This window comes from Haliaeetus leucocephalus, unplaced genomic scaffold (assembly GCF_000737465.1).
Source record: "Haliaeetus leucocephalus isolate CR32 unplaced genomic scaffold, Haliaeetus_leucocephalus-4.0 Scaffold587, whole genome shotgun sequence".
NCBI lineage: Eukaryota > Metazoa > Chordata > Aves > Accipitriformes > Accipitridae > Haliaeetus > Haliaeetus leucocephalus.
This window is the reverse complement of record NW_010973023.1, coordinates 7,249,259-7,270,437: the sequence shown is the minus strand read 5'-3', so window position 1 is coordinate 7,270,437 and position 21,179 is coordinate 7,249,259. Positions and strand designations below refer to the sequence as shown.

The window sequence follows — 21,179 nt, the reverse complement described above, 5'->3', positions numbered from 1 at the left end:
TCCTGGATTAACGCTAATAACTTCACCAGTACAGAAGCGTGACCCTTCAAACGTAACGTTCCTTTCCAGACATTGCTTCCTAATTTTAGGGGTTTCATGTTGCTGAAAGTATCCGAACAATCATGTGTGGATATTTTGTAGTCAGAAGTATTTGACCAAGCTCCAGGAGTGGCGTTTCACGCCCTACTTTGAGCATCGCCGGAGCCAGCTGTCGCCCTGGCTCCCTGCAGCAGCGCCAGAATCGTTCTGGCAGGATCACCGAAACTTCGCCTCCGGCCGACCCGGCTGAAGGCAGGCAAAATGGATCGCCGCGAAATCACCCCCGAGGCTGACAAAACCCACCAAAATCGTCTCTCCAGCGTCACCGAGGAGGAAGAAGAGCAAGATGCAGCTTACACGATTGTGACGGTCCTGGACAAAGTGGCCAACATTGTGGACAGCGTGCAGGCGAGCCAGAAAAGGATAGAGGAGAGGCACAGGGAGATGGAAAATGCCATCAAGACTATACAGATTGACATTTTAAAGCTTGCCCAGGCTCATGGCAACACAGGCTACACGGTGAACAAGTTACTGGAGAAAACCCGCAAAGTCAGCTCCACCGTGAAGGAGGTACGGGCACGTGTGGAGAGGCAGAGCACCAGCGTGCAGAAGGTGGAAGCCAAACAAGAGGAGATGCTGAAGAAAAACAAATTCCGGGTCGTAATCTATCAGGTAACCACAAGCCTAATTTCTTGTAGCTCTGTCATTGTGCCATCTCCTTGGTAGCTGCTGGGAGGCATCGGTTAATGAACCAAAAGGTGCAGTCTATCCAACGTGAGAGTTATTTTATGCTTTCTTTAACATTGAGTTGTGCTCCTCAATGCTTTTCAGCATGAACCTACTGACGGCAGCACACGCGGTCTATTATTAGTGTTGGTAGGTTCCTGAGCCAGTCGTGTAAGATTAACTGCAGATCAGCAAGGACTATTTGTTGCCTCTCCGAAAGGTAACATGAGGCAGGCCCTGTAAATCTTATCATACAAACCATGCCTGACATTCATCCCTGTTATTTTTTTCATCGTATTAAGTAGAAGTCCAAATAGCGAAAGTGTTTGCAGGCTCCTTGGAAAACAGACTCTCTTCTAACACTAATTTCAAAACATATGGTTGCTTAAACTTGCAGCATTACCCAGGCTGTAGTACTGCTGACAAACTGGGGCTTTTTTCATCGTCTCAGTCAGTAGTAGTATATGCACAAACTAAAGCTCAGACCCACAAACTCTTCATGACAGCAAATAGTACCTTTCATGCTCTACTTTGGAAACGGTTTAACCCAGCAGTGTGCTTCCAATCATATTGGACAAGCAAATCATACATTTTCGTTCATTGACCTCATTGTAGGATGTTCGTTGTTCTTACAGATTATTGTGTTTGAACAGAAATTTCATGAAATGGCATGGTCTTGCCTACATTCATACAAATAGACAGTGCAGGCAGCTCATGGGTTCTGTGAGTTGCTAGCGAGTGCTGTGAAACCCATTTGTTTAATGGCCTGATCCTGCGATTTGCTGAAACTTGCCAGCTCCCCAAGTCAATAGAAAATAAGAGTGTTTAATCTTTTGCCAGAAGCATAGTTTCTCCTTCATACCAGCGAGTCCCCAAAGCTTCTTTCAGATGAGTCGTATTCATCATTAGGCGTTCTTGAAAATACCAGCCCTCACGAGTAACACAATGCGCCCGCATCGCCCAGCCTTACACCCTGGTTTGCATCTGTTTGTACATAAATAACAGTAGCTGCAATGAATGGAGCCGTGTGTTTCACTGAGTATATTCACCACTGTATACAGCTGACAAATTCCTCTGCATAATCTAGCTTTCTTAACTACTTCATTTTCTACTACTGGGAAAAAAAAATCTTAAAAAAAAAAAAAAAAGAGTAAAAGCTGCAGGTAAGAAATGTTACCTCTTTAATGTTATCTTAGTACCATATGCAGCCAAATTGTGCCTCCCAGGTTTTCTGACTGAATGACTTGCTATGCATATTCAGGAGAAAGCATGGGCACAATTTGGCCTATTATTACAATTACTGCAAGCTGCACCGTCATGATGGAATAGAAAACAGGCACTTTCATTTTTTCCTTGTAAATCATTTCCCAGCTAAAAGTAATAACTATCTCTGACACCCCTGGTTAATGGCATAATGCCATTTCATTGATGGGCATTTACCATAATGATTACAGCAGAATCAAGGCTCTGAAAATATTTGTTCTTAAAACAGTATTCATTACATAATGTAAATTTTTCTCCTAACAGGACATGAGCTGTGGCTTATTTAAAAATGTAGTAAAATATGGTGAATATGGATTTACATACAGCTATAAAGAACAGCTGTTGCTATTTTCAGATATTTCATACAAAAGGTGTCTCTCACGATGAGTACTTTCTCTAAGAATCACCCTCAGTAGGAGTTTCTGAGCTCTCTTCTGGTTTTCCTGGACAAGAATGACGTGCACCCTGTTTTGTATGTTTAATTCTTAGGTGGTACTTTTCAGGAAGGGAAACAGCATTTTTGATTGCTGTCTTTCTAGCTTCCTCTTCTTATGGTAGTTGAGAACTGCCAGCAAGAATATGAATGGCTTCCTTTTTAACTTCCATCCCTTCTGTAAGGTGGATTGAAGAACTTTTTCCCTCTTGCATGGAGGAGGAGCAGATATGCTTACCCCTCTGGGATCTGACATTTAACACTTTTCTGGAGGAGGAGAACTGCATTGCTCCACAAAAACTGGAACACACTAAGTAGTCAAGAGTGCACTGAAGCTTTAAGGCACAGGTACACTTATGAAAGTCTCTTTCACACAAGTGCAGTGATTTTCACACTGTTGATTTACACCAGTGTAGGCATACTGCTGGAGTGCCAAGACCTGAATGACTGAAGCTTGGCTACGATGAGTGGGAGTCTGTTAATAAAGAATCAGCATACTCCCTTCACTCTATTTTACAAATGGGTATAACCAACTTGTTTACTCGGTGGTTGTGAGTGACAGCTCATCTGTAGTGAGATTTTTTTCTGATGAACCATTTGGGGCATTGTGTTGGAGCCAATGACCTGTGTGTAGCCGGCATTGAACGCCTACATGGGTGAGTGCACGTGGGTTTTAGTTTTAACTTTTGCCAGAACATCGGCATATGAGGAAAAGGGAAACACCAATTAAATCCTAAAGATTTTCTTTCAAGTGGATAGCTTTGATCTTATCATTGATAGAAGGAGTAGGCAGGTTGAAAAGGATCATTGGCTGGAGGAGATTGTCCCAAGCGACCTCAGCCATGATGAAAAGAGTAGGCAATAGCCTCCCTTTAAAAAGAGACAAAGTGATCATCCATGAGCATAACGATTAGGGAAATTGAGAGCATTCATTTTTAAAAGGCCATGCGGTTGAGGAAGAGATTTGGTAGCAGGCAGCTCTCCTCCCCAGACTGATTGCATGATTAAAAATGCCAGGTTACTTCAGAGTTTCTAGTGAGGTCTTTGACCCTGGAGTGCTGCATGCCCTAAGGGTATAGTAGGGAAGGCAAACTACATTATAGGTTGTGCAGGTCACTGTTCACTTCTGTTCAGGTTAGTCTGAATAACCAGCTGTGAGAGCTCTCATTTCTCTGCAGTTAAAGAGCATCTAACAATTTAACTCATTCTGGCTAAATTATTCAAAAATTAAAGGGGTTTTTTTCTTTTTTAAATCCTAAAAGAACTTGTTTCATTTGCTTTTCTGCATGTTCCACAAGCCCCTCTTTGAATGTGAGCATACAGGCACCAGAAAGTCCATGTTACAGTTACTGGTCTCTTTTCTATTATTACTTTACATTAGCTCCTTAAACGAGTAACAACTTCCTATGAAGGGACGCATGTATTTGTTTCACTCACTGCTGTACGACATTTAAAATCAGTGGACATGTCAGAAACCAAGTAAGGTTATGGCTTGACTGGCCTACACAGCCATGTTGCAACCAATTTGTCTGCCCTGCGATTGCTCCACCAGGCACTCGGGGAGAGGCTAGCAGAAGCAGCCTTGCATATGCTGCTCATATTATGCATAAATAAATTAAAATATAAGTGGCTTTTCCTGCCCACTGTCCTTCTGCAGCATAATGGCTTGGACAGTAAAAATGGTGAGATTGACATGGGGGTAATAATCTGAAAACCTGAAGTGGAAGCACTTCCATCTGAAGTGGCAGTAAAAGTCAGGGTGTCACGAGCTCTAGAGATGAGGACACTAAAAGACCAGGCTCACAAACTTGCCGTCCATCGGCACAGAGTTTTAATTACAGCTATTCTGAGAAAAACCTGTGAGAGTAACCGTGACGTGAAAGGCAGCAAACATAACACTTCTATTTAGAAAAAGACGAAACAATCTGAAACATTGCCATTCATCTGATACCATTTGGGCATAAGAATGGCAGGCTTAGAAGCAGGTCTGCAGAACAGAATCGTTAGCACCATGGATTTAAATGGCTCACCAAGAGCAGATTGTACTAGGTAACTCATATTTGATCATTTTTCTGTTTCACAGAAACATGAGAGGTCTTATCCTTTCTCATATTTATGTACCTGATATCTTACCTCATAACAGATAATCCAGAAAAACAACAGATGGCAGTGGGTTGCGTTGAAATGGGAAGTGAGGCTTGTGATGGGCTTCTAAAAGTGTTTGCTTCTAAGATCGTCTTTGTCAACTGTGTAATATTTTCATTAAAGGTCTTGGCATAGGAAAGGTGTAGATACTAATAAAATATGCTCAAAATGAGGAGCTGTCAGTCCAGAGAAAGAAATAATAGAGAAGAAACCAAATTATCTTTAAGCTGGAGTAATGCTAATTGAAGTGTACACAGTGCAATTCCTGTACTTTTAGCAGGAGCCCCTGTTGTTAATTTGTCTTCTGAGGCCCCATGGTTTGGGAAGGACAGAAAATGGTGTGTTAATTGCTTACAAGATGACTGAGAGCCCACTTGATGATGTGGCTCTTAAAAAAAGTTAAATGTGGGCATGAAAGGCTTCAGGCAAGATATTTCCAGAAATGATGCAGACACCCAGTGCTCTTGCCCAAAACACTTCAGAGCCTGTGTGGACTACCACGTACAGCTCTGATCACCCCTGTTTGAAGTAAGTTGTGTTCAAACTGAACAGGTTTGGAAAACAGCTACCAGGCTGAGCAGAGGAATGGGAAGCCCTGGTACACAAGAGGAGACCAGGAGGTCCTAGCTTGGTTTAGTCCAGCAAGAGAAGAGGCTAAGAGAGGTTGTGGCTGTCATTTATACATGCATTGGGGCACGGATGAGGAGTCCAGTAAAGAACATCAGCAAAAAGATGAAATGGGTGTAAACCGACCGTGAGTCATCTCAGGTCAGAAACCAGAAATGGATTCTTAGTCCTGGAGACATGAGGGTCCAGACAAAGCCTTCTCCTAGAACCCATGGGGAGAGAAGAAAACTTAAATTGCTATTAAAGTGGAGTCTGAAAACTTAATGGAAAAAAAGACGGTGTAGGTTGACTATCTGTGACAGCAGAGCACTGGCCTCAAGCGCAGAGGCCTCAGCAGCCCAACGACACAAGGCCTTTGCTGGAGTCTGGTGGTATAAACCTTATAAATATTTTTACAGCTGGGACAGGTAATTGCCTTCTCTGAGATTACAGAGAATAAAAGAAACCCAACGGTTGTGTCGGGAAGTGTAGCAAGAGTCCTTTGTTTGCGGTGTCAAGCCCAGTCCTTCAGTTCAAAGCGCTGAGCTGGCCCCGTGCTGTGCAGCCAACTGCTGGCGGAGTGGCAGAGCCGGCGCTGAAGTACTGCAGGCAGCCAAGAAGATCATAAATTACCCGTGATTTTTAGGAAAAAATCAACCGCCGTCAACCAGCTAAAGAAAAACTGTATTTCTAGTGACACGTTCACAAGGGAGGAGGAGAAAGGGAAATTAAAAATAAATTAAAATAGCAGCTGTTGGGCCATTTCTGTGTTCGTAAAATGAAATAGGTTGCGTATTTCACAGGACTGTGTTCACAGCAGATTATAAACTTGGCTCTACACCATCTGATCCAGTGTAACTGCAGTCCCCAGACCTGTTCCTTTGTGATGATCTTTACAGGGGACAGGCTGTCACCTTCTCAGAGCTGCCATTGATTTTTTCTCCCCCTAATAACATTGAGTGGTGGAAACAACCCATCTTAATTTACATTTGCACTGGATGCGGTTGTTTGGGGCTTTGCTCGCGGCTGGCCTGCAAGCCAGCAGAAGAACATAGCTACACCATGAGCCTCCTAAGCCGTGCCTCTCGCCCATGGTCCCGGTCCCAGAAGCTGCCTGGAGTCACTTATCAACAGGAGCTGGGATTCGTCTTGCCAGGCATTAGACATCAGTAACGCAGACGTTTGTGCATTTGGCCCGTGTGTGGCTCCCTTCGAGCGAGCAGGGAGAAATGTATGGAGCCTGATTGACCCAACCTGGTGTAGACATCTACTTCTGGATACGGTTTCTACTTTATAAGTACCTGTTCTGTCCATGTAGTTGAAAGGGTGTCCAGAAGCGAGTTCATACGGAGGTGTGGTTGCTTGGGCAGACGAGCTCAGCGGCTCCTGATGGCTGCCTGGGCTTCACTGGTACCTGAGAGCACTTCCCTGTCCTAGCTAGCCTGCAAGAGCAGTCACCTTGTGATGAATGAATGAAACAAAACATTACCAAACATATTTTTTTGTCTTATCACACCTTGTGATAGCTCTTTCTCCTCCACTGACAAGGGGTTGGTATCTACAGATGAATTGGAAGTGAGAAATTTCACCACTTTGCAAACCTGCGGACTGACCTGCAGAGCTATTCCCTAGGCTAGCTCCATAAAACAATAGCAAAGCAAAGTGACTGTGAAGCTTTAATTTTCCCCCGGAGCTGCAGTAGTCCTTTTTATGCAGCATGTGGTGGCCTAGAGCCAAGGGTTTCTCCGAGCGATGTGGTATAACTGGGTACCGCTTGCTCGTTGTCTGTAGCTTGCTGCAGTCAGATAATGAGAGAATGAGCTGGGTTTCTTTATAGTCATTGTATGCTCCTCATTAAATTAATGAATTTCTGTCAGAATTTAAAGAAAAGGGATGTGCATTAGGCTTCACAAAAGAGAAATGAGGGGGATTGACTGTTCTGGCCAGGCTGCTTTTTCGTTATGTAAAAATAATTCTAAACACAAGCCATGGCACTTGGCCATGAAGTCTGACGTGCTGAAGTGTTTATTCTCTATCTGCTTTACTTGATAAAATCCCTTAGGTGCCCTTTTAAAATAATCCTATTTCTCCCTCATCTGAGCAGCTTTTTGGCCTGATGGCAGAGATTTTGAAATGGTATATTTGCAGAAAAAATGAAGGGATCGCTTGAGATTTATAAAGCTTCACTCTTAACTGTTAGAATATAGGTAAAAGTACTGACTGATTTGTAATTGGTTATTCATCAGCAGTTTCGTATTTATTTAGAGAGCAATTTCAAGGAGATGTTTTAGTGATTTACCTCGGCTGCCAGTCTGAATAACAAATCATTCATTTAACATGCAAATTTCTAGGATTTTTTTAAACATTGTGTTTCCTGCCCATACGCTGCCAGTCATTTGCATCACTAGTTGTCATAGACACGGCAGCAGCGCCAGACCAAGTGCTGGGTGGCCTTCGACCATTTTGCTGCTTCGTGTTCTGCTTCAGAATTGTCAGGTGATCACCAGTCCCATCTGTGCTTATGTTAATCATCACCTGCACCTTCCCTGTCACACATCCCAAGGCTGAAAGATCATTTGCCGTGACCTTTTCCCTGTGCAACACAATGACTCCATGTTACGGAGTTTCATCTGTCTCTCCTCCCTACACACGCTGTGAGCAGTTTCTTTAGGAGTGTTTTGAGTCTCGATTTTACAGATATCTATAATATAATTTTTTTATAGATATGATTTTTTATATATATATATAATTATTTATTTGGTCATTCTGTTTTTCTCTGCTATTGTTTTTCACGTTTTAAAAAGTTTTGTTCTGCTAAAGTTTTAATTGAAATTAGATAATAGTGGAGAGCTGATAACAGTTGCCTTTATTAAAGCTTGTTAGAGTTACACTTTGAAGCTATTTGAAAAGAGAACGCAAAACTGGTTTATAGCGTTTCTAGCATATATTTACTCATAAGACAATGTATTATCTTTTTTTCTCCTTGTTGACTCTAGAAGCCCAGTCTGGGCTTTGAAATACAAACCCAGAATACGTGTGCCAAAAAACATGAAAGGACAAGGGGAGTGAAGCTCTTGAGCTGGCCACATCCATTAAAATGTCCTCATATCCCATTATTTTTTATTTTTAAATGGCACTATAATAAAATTATTACTGAAATTATCATTAGAAGTCTCATGTACTTAAAGCCTAAGTATTGTTGTACAGTGACACTATGTCACTGCTTCCTCTAGCGAATCCAGTGAACTCTAAATTAGCAACACACCTTTTCTTAATGAAAACAATACTACTGCTGCTATTAATTATGGATCCCATCTGTGCTTACAAAGATAAAGGGTGGACATTTAGCTAACACGTTTGTGAGCAAATTTTTTTAATAGCCTTTTTTCTTTTGCCCAGCCTCACTGACCTCGCTGAAGGCATGACATTCTTCTTCCAGGAGCCCCCTTGCCTTATCTGCTCCGTAGTTCAGCAGTAAGAGTGAAAGATGCTATTAGAGCTGACCTGATCTTTGCCAGGACACCACTGCAGCAAAATACCTGAGACATCACTAAACAATTTGCTCTGCCATCTCCCTCCTTTCCCTGCCCAGAGATGAGAAAAGCCTGACTGTGCAGGCAGGGTTATCAAATAGGCACGTTTTGAGACAGTCTCTTTTCCCCCCAGTTTTCAATTATCTGAGCATCACCAGCTCAAGAGTCTCATAACGTTGATTAGGGGCATTGCCACATTTAAGATTATTTACCTATTGTTTTTAAGGTTTCTGTGAGGTGAAAAAGAGTCTGCACCTTGTGCTTTGCGTAGTTCAAGGAACAGGTGCATTAGCCTTCCTTCATAAATGCCTCGTTATATCCTGTGGGAGAAAAATGCTACTGCTGTGATCCCTTCCTTGAGGCCCGTGTGAAGGACACAGAATACATCCCTTCAAAAATTTTCTAATTGTGAATTAAATTCAAATGGGAGCAGAGGGAGAAAATGACAATGACGGAGTCAGATTTTCTTGGGAGCCCAGTGTTAGAAACATCTGGGTTTCAATATTCACTGTCCCCAGAGCCATCCGTTCAAACACAGTCTGGGCTGGCTTTCTTCATCAAAGCTGAGGTTTACTCATGTGTTTTCTTTGTATTCAGCCAGGCCCTTAAAAACTCAGACTTCTTTGGCTATGCATATTTGAGGAGTTAAATACTCAAAAATGATGAAAAGCCAAAGTTCAGGTTTTAAATGCTTTCTTAGTAAACTCACTGTGCCAGGGACATCACCAGCCACTCTTTAAGTTTTGTTTGTTAAAGTTGTTTCTTAAGCAGTGGATCTAACTAACCCTACAGCTTTGTGGCCTATTTCTCTCCCTGCCTGGCTGCAAAGGTCTCCAGGCTTTCCCCTTACCATTGCAAACAACGCCTTCAGTCCTTCCTCTGCTACCACAGAACCTGAAGCCTTTCTCCTTCCAGACCTCATTTCCTTCCACACGCAGGCATTTTTCCAAAATATTTCCAGTTTCAACAACGCACCGTCTAATCTGACCCATTTCTCCCTTCTCCCCTCCTACACCCATTCATAACACACAACCCTTCTTCTCGGCTCCCCTCCCACCAGTCACCTGCCAAAAACATCGGGTCCAGATCTACAAGCAAGGTACCTGAGCCATGGCGTGTTTGCTCAGGACAGACATCAGCTGGGAGGACAGACAGAACAACTTGCAACACAGCCGGCTCCTCAGCAGAGAGCTTATTTCGTCGTGTTTGAGCTCAGCTCCATTCTCAAATTGCTGGAAAATGCCCAAATGTTTATGTGTTAGTGGAGAGGCTATGTAAGGGTGAGAGGGTGGGAGCTGCATAATGTAACCATATATGCTACGCTTTTTGTACAAAAACAAGAGGACTTTCAAATCAACCACTTACATGACTGATTTCCCAACTTTTTTTCTTGGAGCAGAAAGAAAAAAACTGTTTTGTTTTGAAAGGTCCAGGTCTATTTTCAGCGCGTTGAGTGGTGGATTAACTTTTCAGGAGATTATGGCCAACAGGCGTACCAGGACCAGTGTGAGCACCCACTGCAGGGTGCACCCTCTCCAGGTGCTCCATCTAGGAGGACTGATGAAAGGGAAGGGGAATGATCAGCTTCCACAGATTTGTTTCTTGGTTTCTGGTTCTGGCGTGCGCACGTCTTCAGTTTTTGCCGGTAGGCAGGGCAAGCAGAGTGCACGTCCTTTGTATTAACCACCAGACAGACCATATGACTGCACTCCTCTTTCCTCGAGAAATCAGGTTAAAAATACCTGGCTGTTTGATATCACCTTTTCCTGTGACATCATCTCCTGTCCTCATTTTATTTGACCACTTACAAACTTAGCTTAAAGATCGTCCCTTACCTGCCATGAGGTGGTGGTGGCAGATAACGAGTCCTTCCTAGCAAAATGCTTAAGTAGGTTTTTAACTAAAAGCTTTCAAGTAGCATCATTGATCGCTCAACTCCTTCTCACCCTCCCCCAAGATTGGGCTGTCCAGTCCTGCTATTTCCAGTCCCATCCACTTTCCAGCCAAGAAGAAAGTTGTCACCCGGTGTAGGGCTCTGTCCTGTGCAACTGAAATCAGTAGGTGTTTGGTCTTTGCTTTTAGTGAATCTATAAATGAGCTGGTAGCTATATGCTTTGACTCCTTCTATTTCCCACCTGGCACTAAAACTTATAGTTCCTGCTTTAGGAAGGATGAGCTCCTCTCTTCTCTCTACCCCATTGATACCTAGTGATAGGAAGAAATGGGCAGGGGCAGGACAGAGAAAGGAAGCAGATGAGAAAGCTCTCCTACTGAGCCTAAATCCCTGCATTTTTATTATGAAACCTCCCTAACATCCTAGCCAGTTTCATTAATACTTTCCATTTTGGTAACATCTTCCAGACAGAAATTTTAAGAGGAGATAGAAACTCACACTGATTTTTCGCCTTGCTACATTTGATTCTGCAAGATGTGTGCAGAAACCAAGGAAAAGGAGAAAATCCAAGGTTTGGCAAAGATCATTCTCAGAGTCTGTAGCAGGATGAAGAATGTTCCTCAGGACCTGCAGCTCTAGTTTCTGTGTCTCGTCTACAATGCCTTCACCTCACATGTTGTTGTTCATAAGTCTTAATTCTAACACATATGTATGAAAGTTAAAGCGCTCTCTTCTTTAGCTAATAGACTATAAAGCTAAATACAATAAAAATCTGGCAAACAATTGACAAAAAGTACAGAAAAATTTGTTCTTCTTCCAAAGGAAGACAGCTTAAATATTGCGGAGAAAATAGTCTCTCTGCCTTCTCTCTTTTTAAAAAGTAAGCTTCATACGAACAGCATACCCTATTCACCATATTGTATTCATTTCTGCATGTACTGAAATTTCAGAATAGTCATTCTGGAAACATTTTTGTTACCATTTCAGCTGAAGGAGTGGGCTATAATTTACAAACTTTGAGGAATTATTATCCAGCTGTGTTTTAGTTCATTTTCAGAAAAGAAGGGATTATGTTTATATATAGAAGTCTTTATATAATTAATGTTAATTTGCACATGTTAATGAAGATGATCATTAGCAAAGCATTGTAGTTTTGTTCCTGCTGATTTTGACAGATGAGTTGAATAACATTCTGCTGTAATCAATGCAACATAATTTATCCCTATTTTTTCTAAGTATTAACAACTATGTACCAGAGAGTTTTTAATGGAGCCAAGGCATGATGATGTATTTTATTTTATGTATTGCTAGTACTCTGTAAAATAACATTAAACATGACTTGCTCCTAATGAGTCACTGAGAAAAATGACAGACGTCTTCTTGGCCGGAAATCAGTTCACAGCAAATTATTCAGTAAGCCTGACCCATTCTTCATGGGTTCACAACTTCTAATATCTCTCCTATTTTCTGCATTAAGATAATAATACTAAGGGTAGGGCCCAGAAACTGTCATGCCTCAGAAATCAGCTGAAGTAGTTAGTACTAATGGCAAACAGCTTAGAGAAGTTTTATATAGCTGTTGTACCTGTCTGCACCCCAAAAGGCTGCTCCTCCAGGGAGAAGAGAACATGCACATGCACATAAACAACTAGTAGGGAAGAAGGGGCTGGCATTGTCCATCTCGTACACCTCCTACAAGTTATGAGTTTTCTACTCTGCATACACTAGTACTTCTAGATAGAAGTGACTCACTGACACTGAGCCACAAATTTGTAATGTCCGTGCAGACAGCAGTCTTCAGATCGATTCTCTCAGGAGATTCTCCCTGTTCTGATAAATCCTTCCATTACCACAAGCTTTTTTCCTAATTTTTTTTTTTTTGCATGTCCTTAACCGCTAAATGATTCTTGGTAAATTATTTGTTTACTGTGGACAACTTTTGGAAATCTTCTGTGTCTTTGAGCTTTGAGTCTCTAGCAGTCTTTCTTTGGAGAGGCTGCATAAATTCCTAGTGCTAAGATATCTAGGATAGTCACCACTTCCAAGCACACAGCTAATACGTATCATATGTATCATATAAATATGTAACACTGCATGCTCATACAGGCCACCAAACTCACCACAGCAGACAGAGGTGCTTCCTCAGGGTCATTCATGTGTTTCCAGATGGAACAAGTCAAGTTCACCTCAGCAATGGTGCAGGTGCTGAGTGAATTGTGTGGAACTGGATTTACTGAATAACATCTCATTCCTTTACTGACTTTATCCCCTTGTGGAGGCAGAGCATGTAAGTTAATATGTTGGGGTTCATCCCCTTCTGGGCAGCAACAGAATTGTTCGCTAAGTTCCAGTTAGTCAAAAATGTACAATTGTCTTGTTGACAGTAAAGGACAGAAGCTACCGATACCATTGAGGCACTCATTTGGAGAGCGTACAGCTGACACAAGCACAAGAACCTCTTTTGTCTATAGGATGTCTACTTTTATTGGTGAGGAATAATGGATCCAGGTCCAATCTCGGTGAAGCAGATAAGCTTCAAAAAAAAAAAAAAAAGAGAACTAGACAAACCTGCCCTGAAAACTAGAGGCCAGTACACATAGGACCATGGCATTCACTAGTTTCAAGTAGAACCACACTGAAAAGAAAACTTTAAACAGGCATAATGTCTTTACAGAACTTGGCAAAGGTTTCTTCTGCCGTTTGTATTCTGTATAGATCACATACGATGGTACAAGCCTACCTTACTTTGTTACAATATTGTATGTCAGTTAGCATTCATTAACTACAAGCCAAAAAACAAAATGCATGAATCGCCATCCCTTTAAAACACACATGCTGGAAGATGACTCTGTGCTTTCATTCACAGGAGGAAACCGAGTGTCCTTCATCTCTCTCTGTTATCAAAGAGAGGACAGCAGGTGAAACTCTAGAGGATGATTTCTTCCCACCTGATGATCTGTCTTCTGATGAAGAATATTATATCGAAGAAAGCAAAGCAACCCAGTTCAAGAAATCAGGCATGAGGCGCATAGATGATATCAAAAAGGCATTTTCAAGGGAAAATATCCAAAAGACGAGACAAAATTTTGGCAAGAAGGTGAACAGGCTTCGAACCAGAATAGTAACCCCTGAGAGGAGAGAGAGGATCAGGCAGTCAGGAGAGAGACTGAAACAATCTGGGATAAGGATCAAGAAAACCATTTCACAAGCTGCCCCAACGAAGGAGACGTTCAAGATCCATAAAAAAAATAAAGAACGAACAGGAGCCGAAGGTCAGGAAGGGATCCAGGAAGCCGGCGTGCACATCGCCTCTGAGCTCGCAGCAGCAGAGCCCTTCACTGAAGAAATCTCTTACACAGAAGTGATCACTAAGGTAAAGAAAGACAAGAATAGTGCAACAAAAGGTGCTTCCCCGTCAACTGAAAAAGGAGTGACGATCCCAGAAGTTGTTCTTAAGCAGCAAGGGAAAGAAGGAGGAGGAGGTGATGATGTCCCTCTGCTAGACTTAAAGCAATCGGCATATGGAATCAATTAGCAAACACACCATACTATCCTTACTGAACAAGACATAACACACTATGAATTCACTCAGCTTTAGAAAAACGTGTGAACTTGTGTTATATCACAAAACATGTCTTGGTGTTCTATCATTTACGTGGGTGTCTGTAGTGTTGTCTTCCTGACAAAAGCCAAGCCATGCAAACTGAACAAAGGGGCTCCCCCTCTGTCCTGCAGCGTGCCGATAGCCATCATTAACCCAAATGGAACTCACATGTCAAAGGGAAATGGAAATCTGATGTATTTGCAAGATTGATTTAGCAGTCACTTTACAGCCTAATCACTCTCTTCAGTTGTACATACAACAGTATAAAAACATTTTCCATTATCTTATACCAACTCCTCTAATCAGAAAACAATAACAAAGCTATTACTTCATATTAGCAAGAGGAAGAACTATGAAAAATGTCCATTCAGCAATACAAATCTTTTCCTTTAAGGGCCCTCACTGAAACAGCAGAAGGAAGAAAATCTTGCTTTATCCAGGGTGTGACAAAATGTGGCAGGAATGCTAGGTTCTTGAGTAAATTGCGTTTCTTCTCAGTGGAAAAGAGAAGGTCCTGAAACGACTAAAAATTATTTCCAGAGTTCTGGAAGAGGAAGGTTTGATGTATGTAAGCAATGCATTTTCTGCACTTATGGAGTAAGAATAAAAAAGCAGAAGACACATTAAATATGGAATAGTAGGAGGAAAGGAGAATGAGGTATTGTATTCATGTTATGGAAAGGCAATTGTGAGAAAGACGAGGGTATGAAGCAGTAAAAGAGGGATAATATTAATGCATGCATTCTGTATAAGTAGAGAAAAAAATCAGAATATTGTAACTGAAATTTCCTCGAGATCTTTTAAAGAATTGTTACTCTATCCTGAGGATCATAGGGCTCATGAACATAACTGACCAGACAAGGGAATTGTTTTGTTTTCCATTCTCTGTGCTTTTTCTGAGCTTCACTGCAATTAAAATCTATTCTACAAAGCCACTGAAGTACAGGGCCAATCCATAACCCAATTTTTTGTTTCCTATCATCATCATTATCGACCAGCCACAGCCTCAGGGATTATGAGACAGACACCCTTTGGAGTATGGAATGCTGTTACAGGAGCCAGTGCCCTGATATCAGATATGTTTGTAAACACGGCCGCTATGCTGACATGGCGTGCAGGACTATATTGCTCTCTTCATTCTTAAACAGAGTTGCCTTCAAAGCACTTATCTAAAGCAATGTTAGCCATTACTATCTGTGTGAAACTTGTACAATATTGACAAAAGCTGTATGATTGTATTTAATATCTCAGATTCATTTTAACAGCAGAGCATAACTTGGTTATCTATATACATTGTTTGAGGACTCCTAGCTAATTGTTAACCTATAATTTAAATATAATTAGTTTGATTTCAAATATTCTGCCTGCTGGTTCTTTCATTTAGCCTGGTGTACATCACGTTTGAAGTGAAACAGCTTTAGCAATAGTAACTAGGGAACACTGGTTGGGGAAGGTCAATGTTATACTATGTCAGTGACATTTCAAATCAAATTAATGTTGTCAGATTGGAAGCAGCAACTCCACTGAATGGAAGGGCAGGATAGGGCAAAGGAGGGAGAGAGGGGGAGGAAGACACGTCTTTCAACAGTAAATTGTACACCTCTGCTATACTATAATTACATGCAAAGAGAAAAGAAGGTTTTGCTTATAGGATAGATCAGAGGGTTTGGTTGGTTGTTTTTTCACTGGTTATAGGAAGTCTTTCTGGAACCAGACGACTGTATGTTCTTCTTCCATTTTCGTATAAAACTGTAACTATCTTCAGGGAAATGCGCTATGACTTGTCTGGTTCTTCTGTAATACGGCCTGCATTCTGTTCTGCAAGATTTGACGTTTTCCTAAACTGACAAACAGGGCTTAGTTACTGAAATGAAAATGTCAAAGTTCAAAGAAGCTATTTCTTTGCATTTTTATACAGCAGAACACTAAGTGCTAGAACATAATTGCCTAGAGATTTTCTTTATATAGCATTTAATTTTCTCATTTTACTTGACAAAGAAAGGAAGTGATGCAGTTTCCATGGAGCTTATCATGTAGCACCACATATAACCTCTATCAAATATGTATTTTTTAATGTTTACTTCTAACTTCAATTGTTCAGAGGATGATTTGTTTTCATAGCAAGTAGTGAGTTCTTCGGGTGTGCTCTTCATTTTAAGTAAGTTATTATCAATGTTACTGACTTGAATTTTACATGTACCAAGAGATCAAAGTTAATTTACTCCGTATCCCCTCATACAGGTAGGGGATGGGGAGAACACTATGGTTTACAACCTCAAATTCTGTACAACAGCACAGCCTTTCGCTGCTTGAAGTCCCCATTACCTTTTTCATAATTTCCAGGAACAATGATCTTGAAGCCCAGTCCTTCACCCTTCTCAGAAACAAAATTCTCAATGAAATCTGTTGATGTACGGCCGTACTGCAGGGAGGCTCGGTGTATATTTCTTGAACAGGTGGTTTCACTTGGTAAGGTAATCTCACCGGCACTGCATGTGCAACAAGTGCTGCTCCCGGCTCAGTGGGAGAAAGGGACCCTGTCCCCATCTGCTCTGTTTTCCAAGAAGAAATCTGGCACTTTCTGCTTAGTTGTGAGTGGGAGTGTGAATATCAAACTTCCTCACGGAAAGAGGCCAGCAATTGCTAACTGCAGAGTAAAACTGGTTATGAGAGAGGATGAACTACTTTCTTAGACACTAGCGGAAAAGAAATTGAAGTGTTTATACAAAAATTGAAAGTGTTTACAAGGAGAAAAAAAGCGATTAACGAAACACTGCAAGTGTTCTTTCATAACATCTAACAGCAATTTCTTTTGCTTTGAATTTGTGCTAGTGAAAAAAGCCAAACACGTTTTCTGCCAATAGTTGTCTGTCTATTAAAAAAGAAGTAGCAATCACCCTTCAGTTACAGGGTAGACAGCAATGGTAGTAATAAACAAAAATGACTTCAACCATTTCAGGTGAATCTACTCCCAGAAATGGCCTGTGTGTCTTCTACTTTTTTTTTTTTTTTTAACCTAAACTGATCCAAACACAGAATAAAATCCAGTTAAGAGGTTTGAGTTTGCAGGATTCAGGCACTAATGCCAATGGAGCAAATACTAATTAAGCCAAACTGGTGCTCAGATGTGTTTACTCTGAGAAGAGTTTCAAAATGTTTTTCTCGCTAATAATGGGGGGGTGCACATCTTCCTTATAACGGGATATAGGTTTACAAATGAGTTAATATCTGCAAAGACCACTACTTGTGCAAAGATAAACTTGCCTGTTTGTACAGTTTCTATGATCGTTAGCATAAACAACTGACTATTGAAGGAAATGGTAGCAACCATTTGTAAAACCACCCAGTAAGTTTACAAGTGCAAAATCAAAGGAACTGTGCATTGGAATACATGCAGAGAAACATAAAGTTTTACCATACATTTAATTCACTTGTCATTACAGCTTTAATAATGCTATGGACAATAGGTTTTTAACTACAAAGTTGAATTTTAAAAGATTTATACCATATTATGAAGAAGTCTTGTATTAAGAAGAGAAGATAACATCTACAAAAGAACCACCATAAATGTTAGAGCATTGTCACTGTCATTGTCATAAGCACTTTTTTCCTAGTGTTTCCATTATGAGCAAGCTAGTTGATTATATACTCACTTGCTTTGTAACAGTTGCCAAATTTTACACCTGCAACTGTTTTCCCTCTGATATTCCCAGGTTAAATACATTTAGCATTTTTGCTGTGAACAGAGTAAACTGATCTATGTGTAATGAACACAATCTCTATATGTCACTTGTTAATTCCAATACCCCTGTGAGAATGTAGCCACCACTTCGTCAATAATAACAGCAGTCCTACCAGCTGCAGATTAATTTTCCTAGGTGCTTCTTTCTTTATAGCTGTTTGTCCTTATTTTGAATTGCAGAGCAGTGCAACCCCCCGTAAAGTCCAATGATCGGGATTCTGCACTGTTTTCAGATACAAAGAGAAAATGTACGTCAGATCTGTTCTCCGAGGCTTTTTGTAGACAGGGCAGGAGTACAGACTTCCTTGTTGCTTCTTTGGGTCATGTAGTGCTGTTGTGCTAACAGCATACACGTGGACTACAGGAAGACTTGTGAACAGCACCTGAGAATGTTAAAAGAGACATGGGGCTCAGCGTTAGAGAAGCAGAATAGAGCATCTAAACTCCAAATGCTGGAACTAGATTCAGTGATGGCCTTCAGCAAAAGCACCAGCACCTCAGCAGAGGTACACACGAGAACACAAGTCCTACGCTCACCGCTACATTGACCCTAACTTTAAGACAGTGGCAGCTCAGGGCCAACAGACGTCAAGAAGCCTGGAATGAAAAGAAAGCAGTAGAAACCTGGAAAACTGCACACCATGGAAATAGATGCAAAAATGACAGCGTGGTTCTAGGAGGGAGACAGACCGTTGTCTTTTTTCCCATCCTTTGCCCTTTTGGCTAGCGTTCCCCATTCTTTCTCCACCTACTGTTCCCTTAATGGCAGACCTGGAGCTATAAAGGCCAAGCTGCATTTAGGAAGCCTTGAATGTTTATCCAGACTAGATCCCCTCAGGTCTTCCAGCAATATGAAGTATTCATTGGCAAGGGGGAAAAAAAGATGCAAACACAAAAGCAACATGGAGGCTTGCTGAACATTCCAGAGCACTTGAGTAAACTCCATGTTTCAAGGTGTCTTTTGACAAACCAGGCAACAGCTGTCACCAGAAGCTACAGCTGGCAAGGTTTGGATTGGAAAAGTTTGATCTCAGCCAGACACAGAAGTGTTTTACTTGCGGAGAGGGATTACCTCAACTCCAATTCCGGGACAGTTATCACTGGTTTGGAAAAAGTTTACCAGTGCGGACAATGGCAGCTTTCCCTGGCAGTGACCACAGCATCTAATCACTACTCCATAGCTAGGTTTTAAATCTGCTTAGTCACATCAGTAAACTGTAAGTCCATGCATGGATAACTGAGCATACGCTTAGAACTAATACTCTTCCTCCTATTCAAAAACAAATGCCAGGGACTTCTAGTCATCCAAACACTGACCTCCACAGCAGCTGTCATCAAACCCAGTCCTGGGCTTTGGAAGTTGTGATAGGGTCCCACTTGGTCAGTCAAAAAAAGGCTGACTATGGGTTGCACTGTTTTATTCAAACATCACTATGCTTCTAGGGCCCCTGAAGCCAAGGGGACTGGCATCTGGTCTAGTGCAGCACATCCTAACTTAATTTTCTGACAGAAGTCTTTTTGTTCGGTTCTGGTGGGTAAACACTCAGTCCCCTTCCCAGCCCTGCTAGTGTTTTACCCTCTTAAAACCTGTTGTGAAACCACTGCTGCAGGCACTCAAAATACTTTCTGGTGTTCTCTGAGCACACCATATTATGCCACAGTCAGTCATGCTCACTTGGTCCTTACCTTTGGTGACGACTCAACCAGCTTACTGTTTCTGCGGTCCCAACCTGCCCCTTCGAGGAAAAGGCCATATATGTAAACCCCACCAATGTCAGCAGGAGGAGGGCCAACCACATCTTCTTTCATCATCTTGGTCACTTCATTGTGTAAAACAACACTGTCGAGTGCCCACCCTTTTGCTACATTCATGCGAGTTGTCTCTTGCCTCATAGCAGTTAGGAATCCCTAAGGAGATTGAATATGACATAGAGTGTTTTAAAATACTTGAACTTACCCATTTCAATCTGTTTTTTCCTATATAATAGTGACATCAGCAGTATAAAACCTCATCCCACAGAATTTTATCTGCATACAAAACTGATTCAGTTGTGCAAATCCAATGCTTTCCTATATTTTCCCAGTATCATGCATTCTTATATACTTGGTGTGCATTGTTGGTGCTAAGAAGTCACCAAATTGGCTTATTTAACATATTGGAAGCTGCACGTATAACTCACCTCACCTCACATGCCCACTTTACAACCAGCCAGATGGAGAGAGGTTTACAAGGCTGCCAGATTAATGTGTTTTGTGAGGTTCCAAACACAGGTAATTGCTAAGCCACAAATAACACTGGTATTTCATGTGCTATATTACTTGCCTTTTCTTATACCAATGTTGTAAAATTGCTTTTCAGTCAACAAATCATGAAGCATTTTACAGAATACAAAGGAAGTACAAATTGGAATAACGTAATTAAATAGTGAAATGCCTCTGTTACTTTGCTCAGTGCAAAGCCTTAATATACTACAATAACGTACTATTGTAGACACCAGCAAGATAAACTCACAGCTCTTCAGCAGTGCAGAGTGAAACTCACTCTCTGTTCTAAAGAGCTCCAATCTCATGATACAGTTACAAGCTATCACAAGACAAGCTGAAGATGCTGGTTAGCTTCTCTCATGTAACTGTCCACGTGCACACACACTGCAGTACACGGGAAATACCTTAGCCCTAAGAGACAGGAGGGTAGAGATTGCTTTGCACTTCCAGTGGACATGCTCTGGACGTACACCTTATTTTACCCTATGGAAACCCATTTGCATAGCCATGATATGAATGAATAAAACACAAAAATTGAAGATGCAAGAGCAAGAGGGACTTACTGAGAAGGACAAGTAAGGAGGAAGAAGTTTCAGGGCAGATTTCAGAGCAGAGAAAGACGGTATCTGGAGAGAGAGATGGGAGAAAACAGAGCCACATGGGGAGCACAGAAAGGTGGGTATTAGAGAGCCAACAGCACAGCTAGGAAGAAATCAGGAGCAATGAGGGAATTGAATGAGCTTTTTCTTTTTCTTCAATATTCACAGTGCAGGATGCTCTGCTGAGCTACTGTTAGGGCCAAATGAAAGGAAAGAAGTCAGATGCAGAAACATTAGCACAGTGGTCTACTGAATGCACAGGCCAGTCTTTGGCTGCTGGGACTGGAGTGCTTGTTGCATGTGCTAAGCACTTTGTAGCTACGCAATACC

The 21,179-nt window shown here is 41.5% G+C and overlaps 2 protein-coding genes across 2 annotated transcripts in view; one reads left to right on the top strand and one right to left on the bottom strand.

Annotated features, from left to right (window-relative positions):
• The first annotated feature begins 294 nt into the window (after positions 1-294).
• Positions 295-14,575, top strand: MURC (muscle-related coiled-coil protein). Its single transcript, XM_010577990.1, has 2 exons — positions 295-711; positions 13,506-14,575. The coding sequence occupies exons 1-2, from the start codon at positions 301-303 to the stop codon at positions 14,172-14,174; spliced, it is 1,080 nt and encodes a 359-aa protein (XP_010576292.1). The 5' UTR covers positions 295-300; the 3' UTR covers positions 14,175-14,575.
• A 3,061-nt stretch (positions 14,576-17,636) lies between these two features.
• Positions 17,637-21,179, bottom strand: part of LOC104838333 (dynein heavy chain 5, axonemal-like) — a 170,630-nt gene continuing 167,087 nt past the window's right edge. Inside the window, exons 76-77 of the mRNA XM_010578013.1 lie at positions 19,672-19,893; positions 17,637-18,368 (exon numbers count right to left, since the gene is read on the bottom strand). Of these exons, the coding sequence (XP_010576315.1) occupies positions 18,150-18,368; positions 19,672-19,893 (441 nt within the window). The 3' untranslated portion in view covers positions 17,637-18,149. The remainder of the gene's footprint in view (positions 18,369-19,671; positions 19,894-21,179) is intronic.

Bases quoted from the DNA above. Each gene is read 5' to 3' on its own strand.
- MURC (XM_010577990.1), top strand. From the start codon at position 301: ATGGATCGCCGCGAAATCACCCCCGAGGCTGACAAAACCCACCAAAAT. The intron at 712-13,505 runs GTAACCACAAGC...TTTCATTCACAG, and splicing joins TCCGGGTCGTAATCTATCAG to GAGGAAACCGAGTGTCCTTC.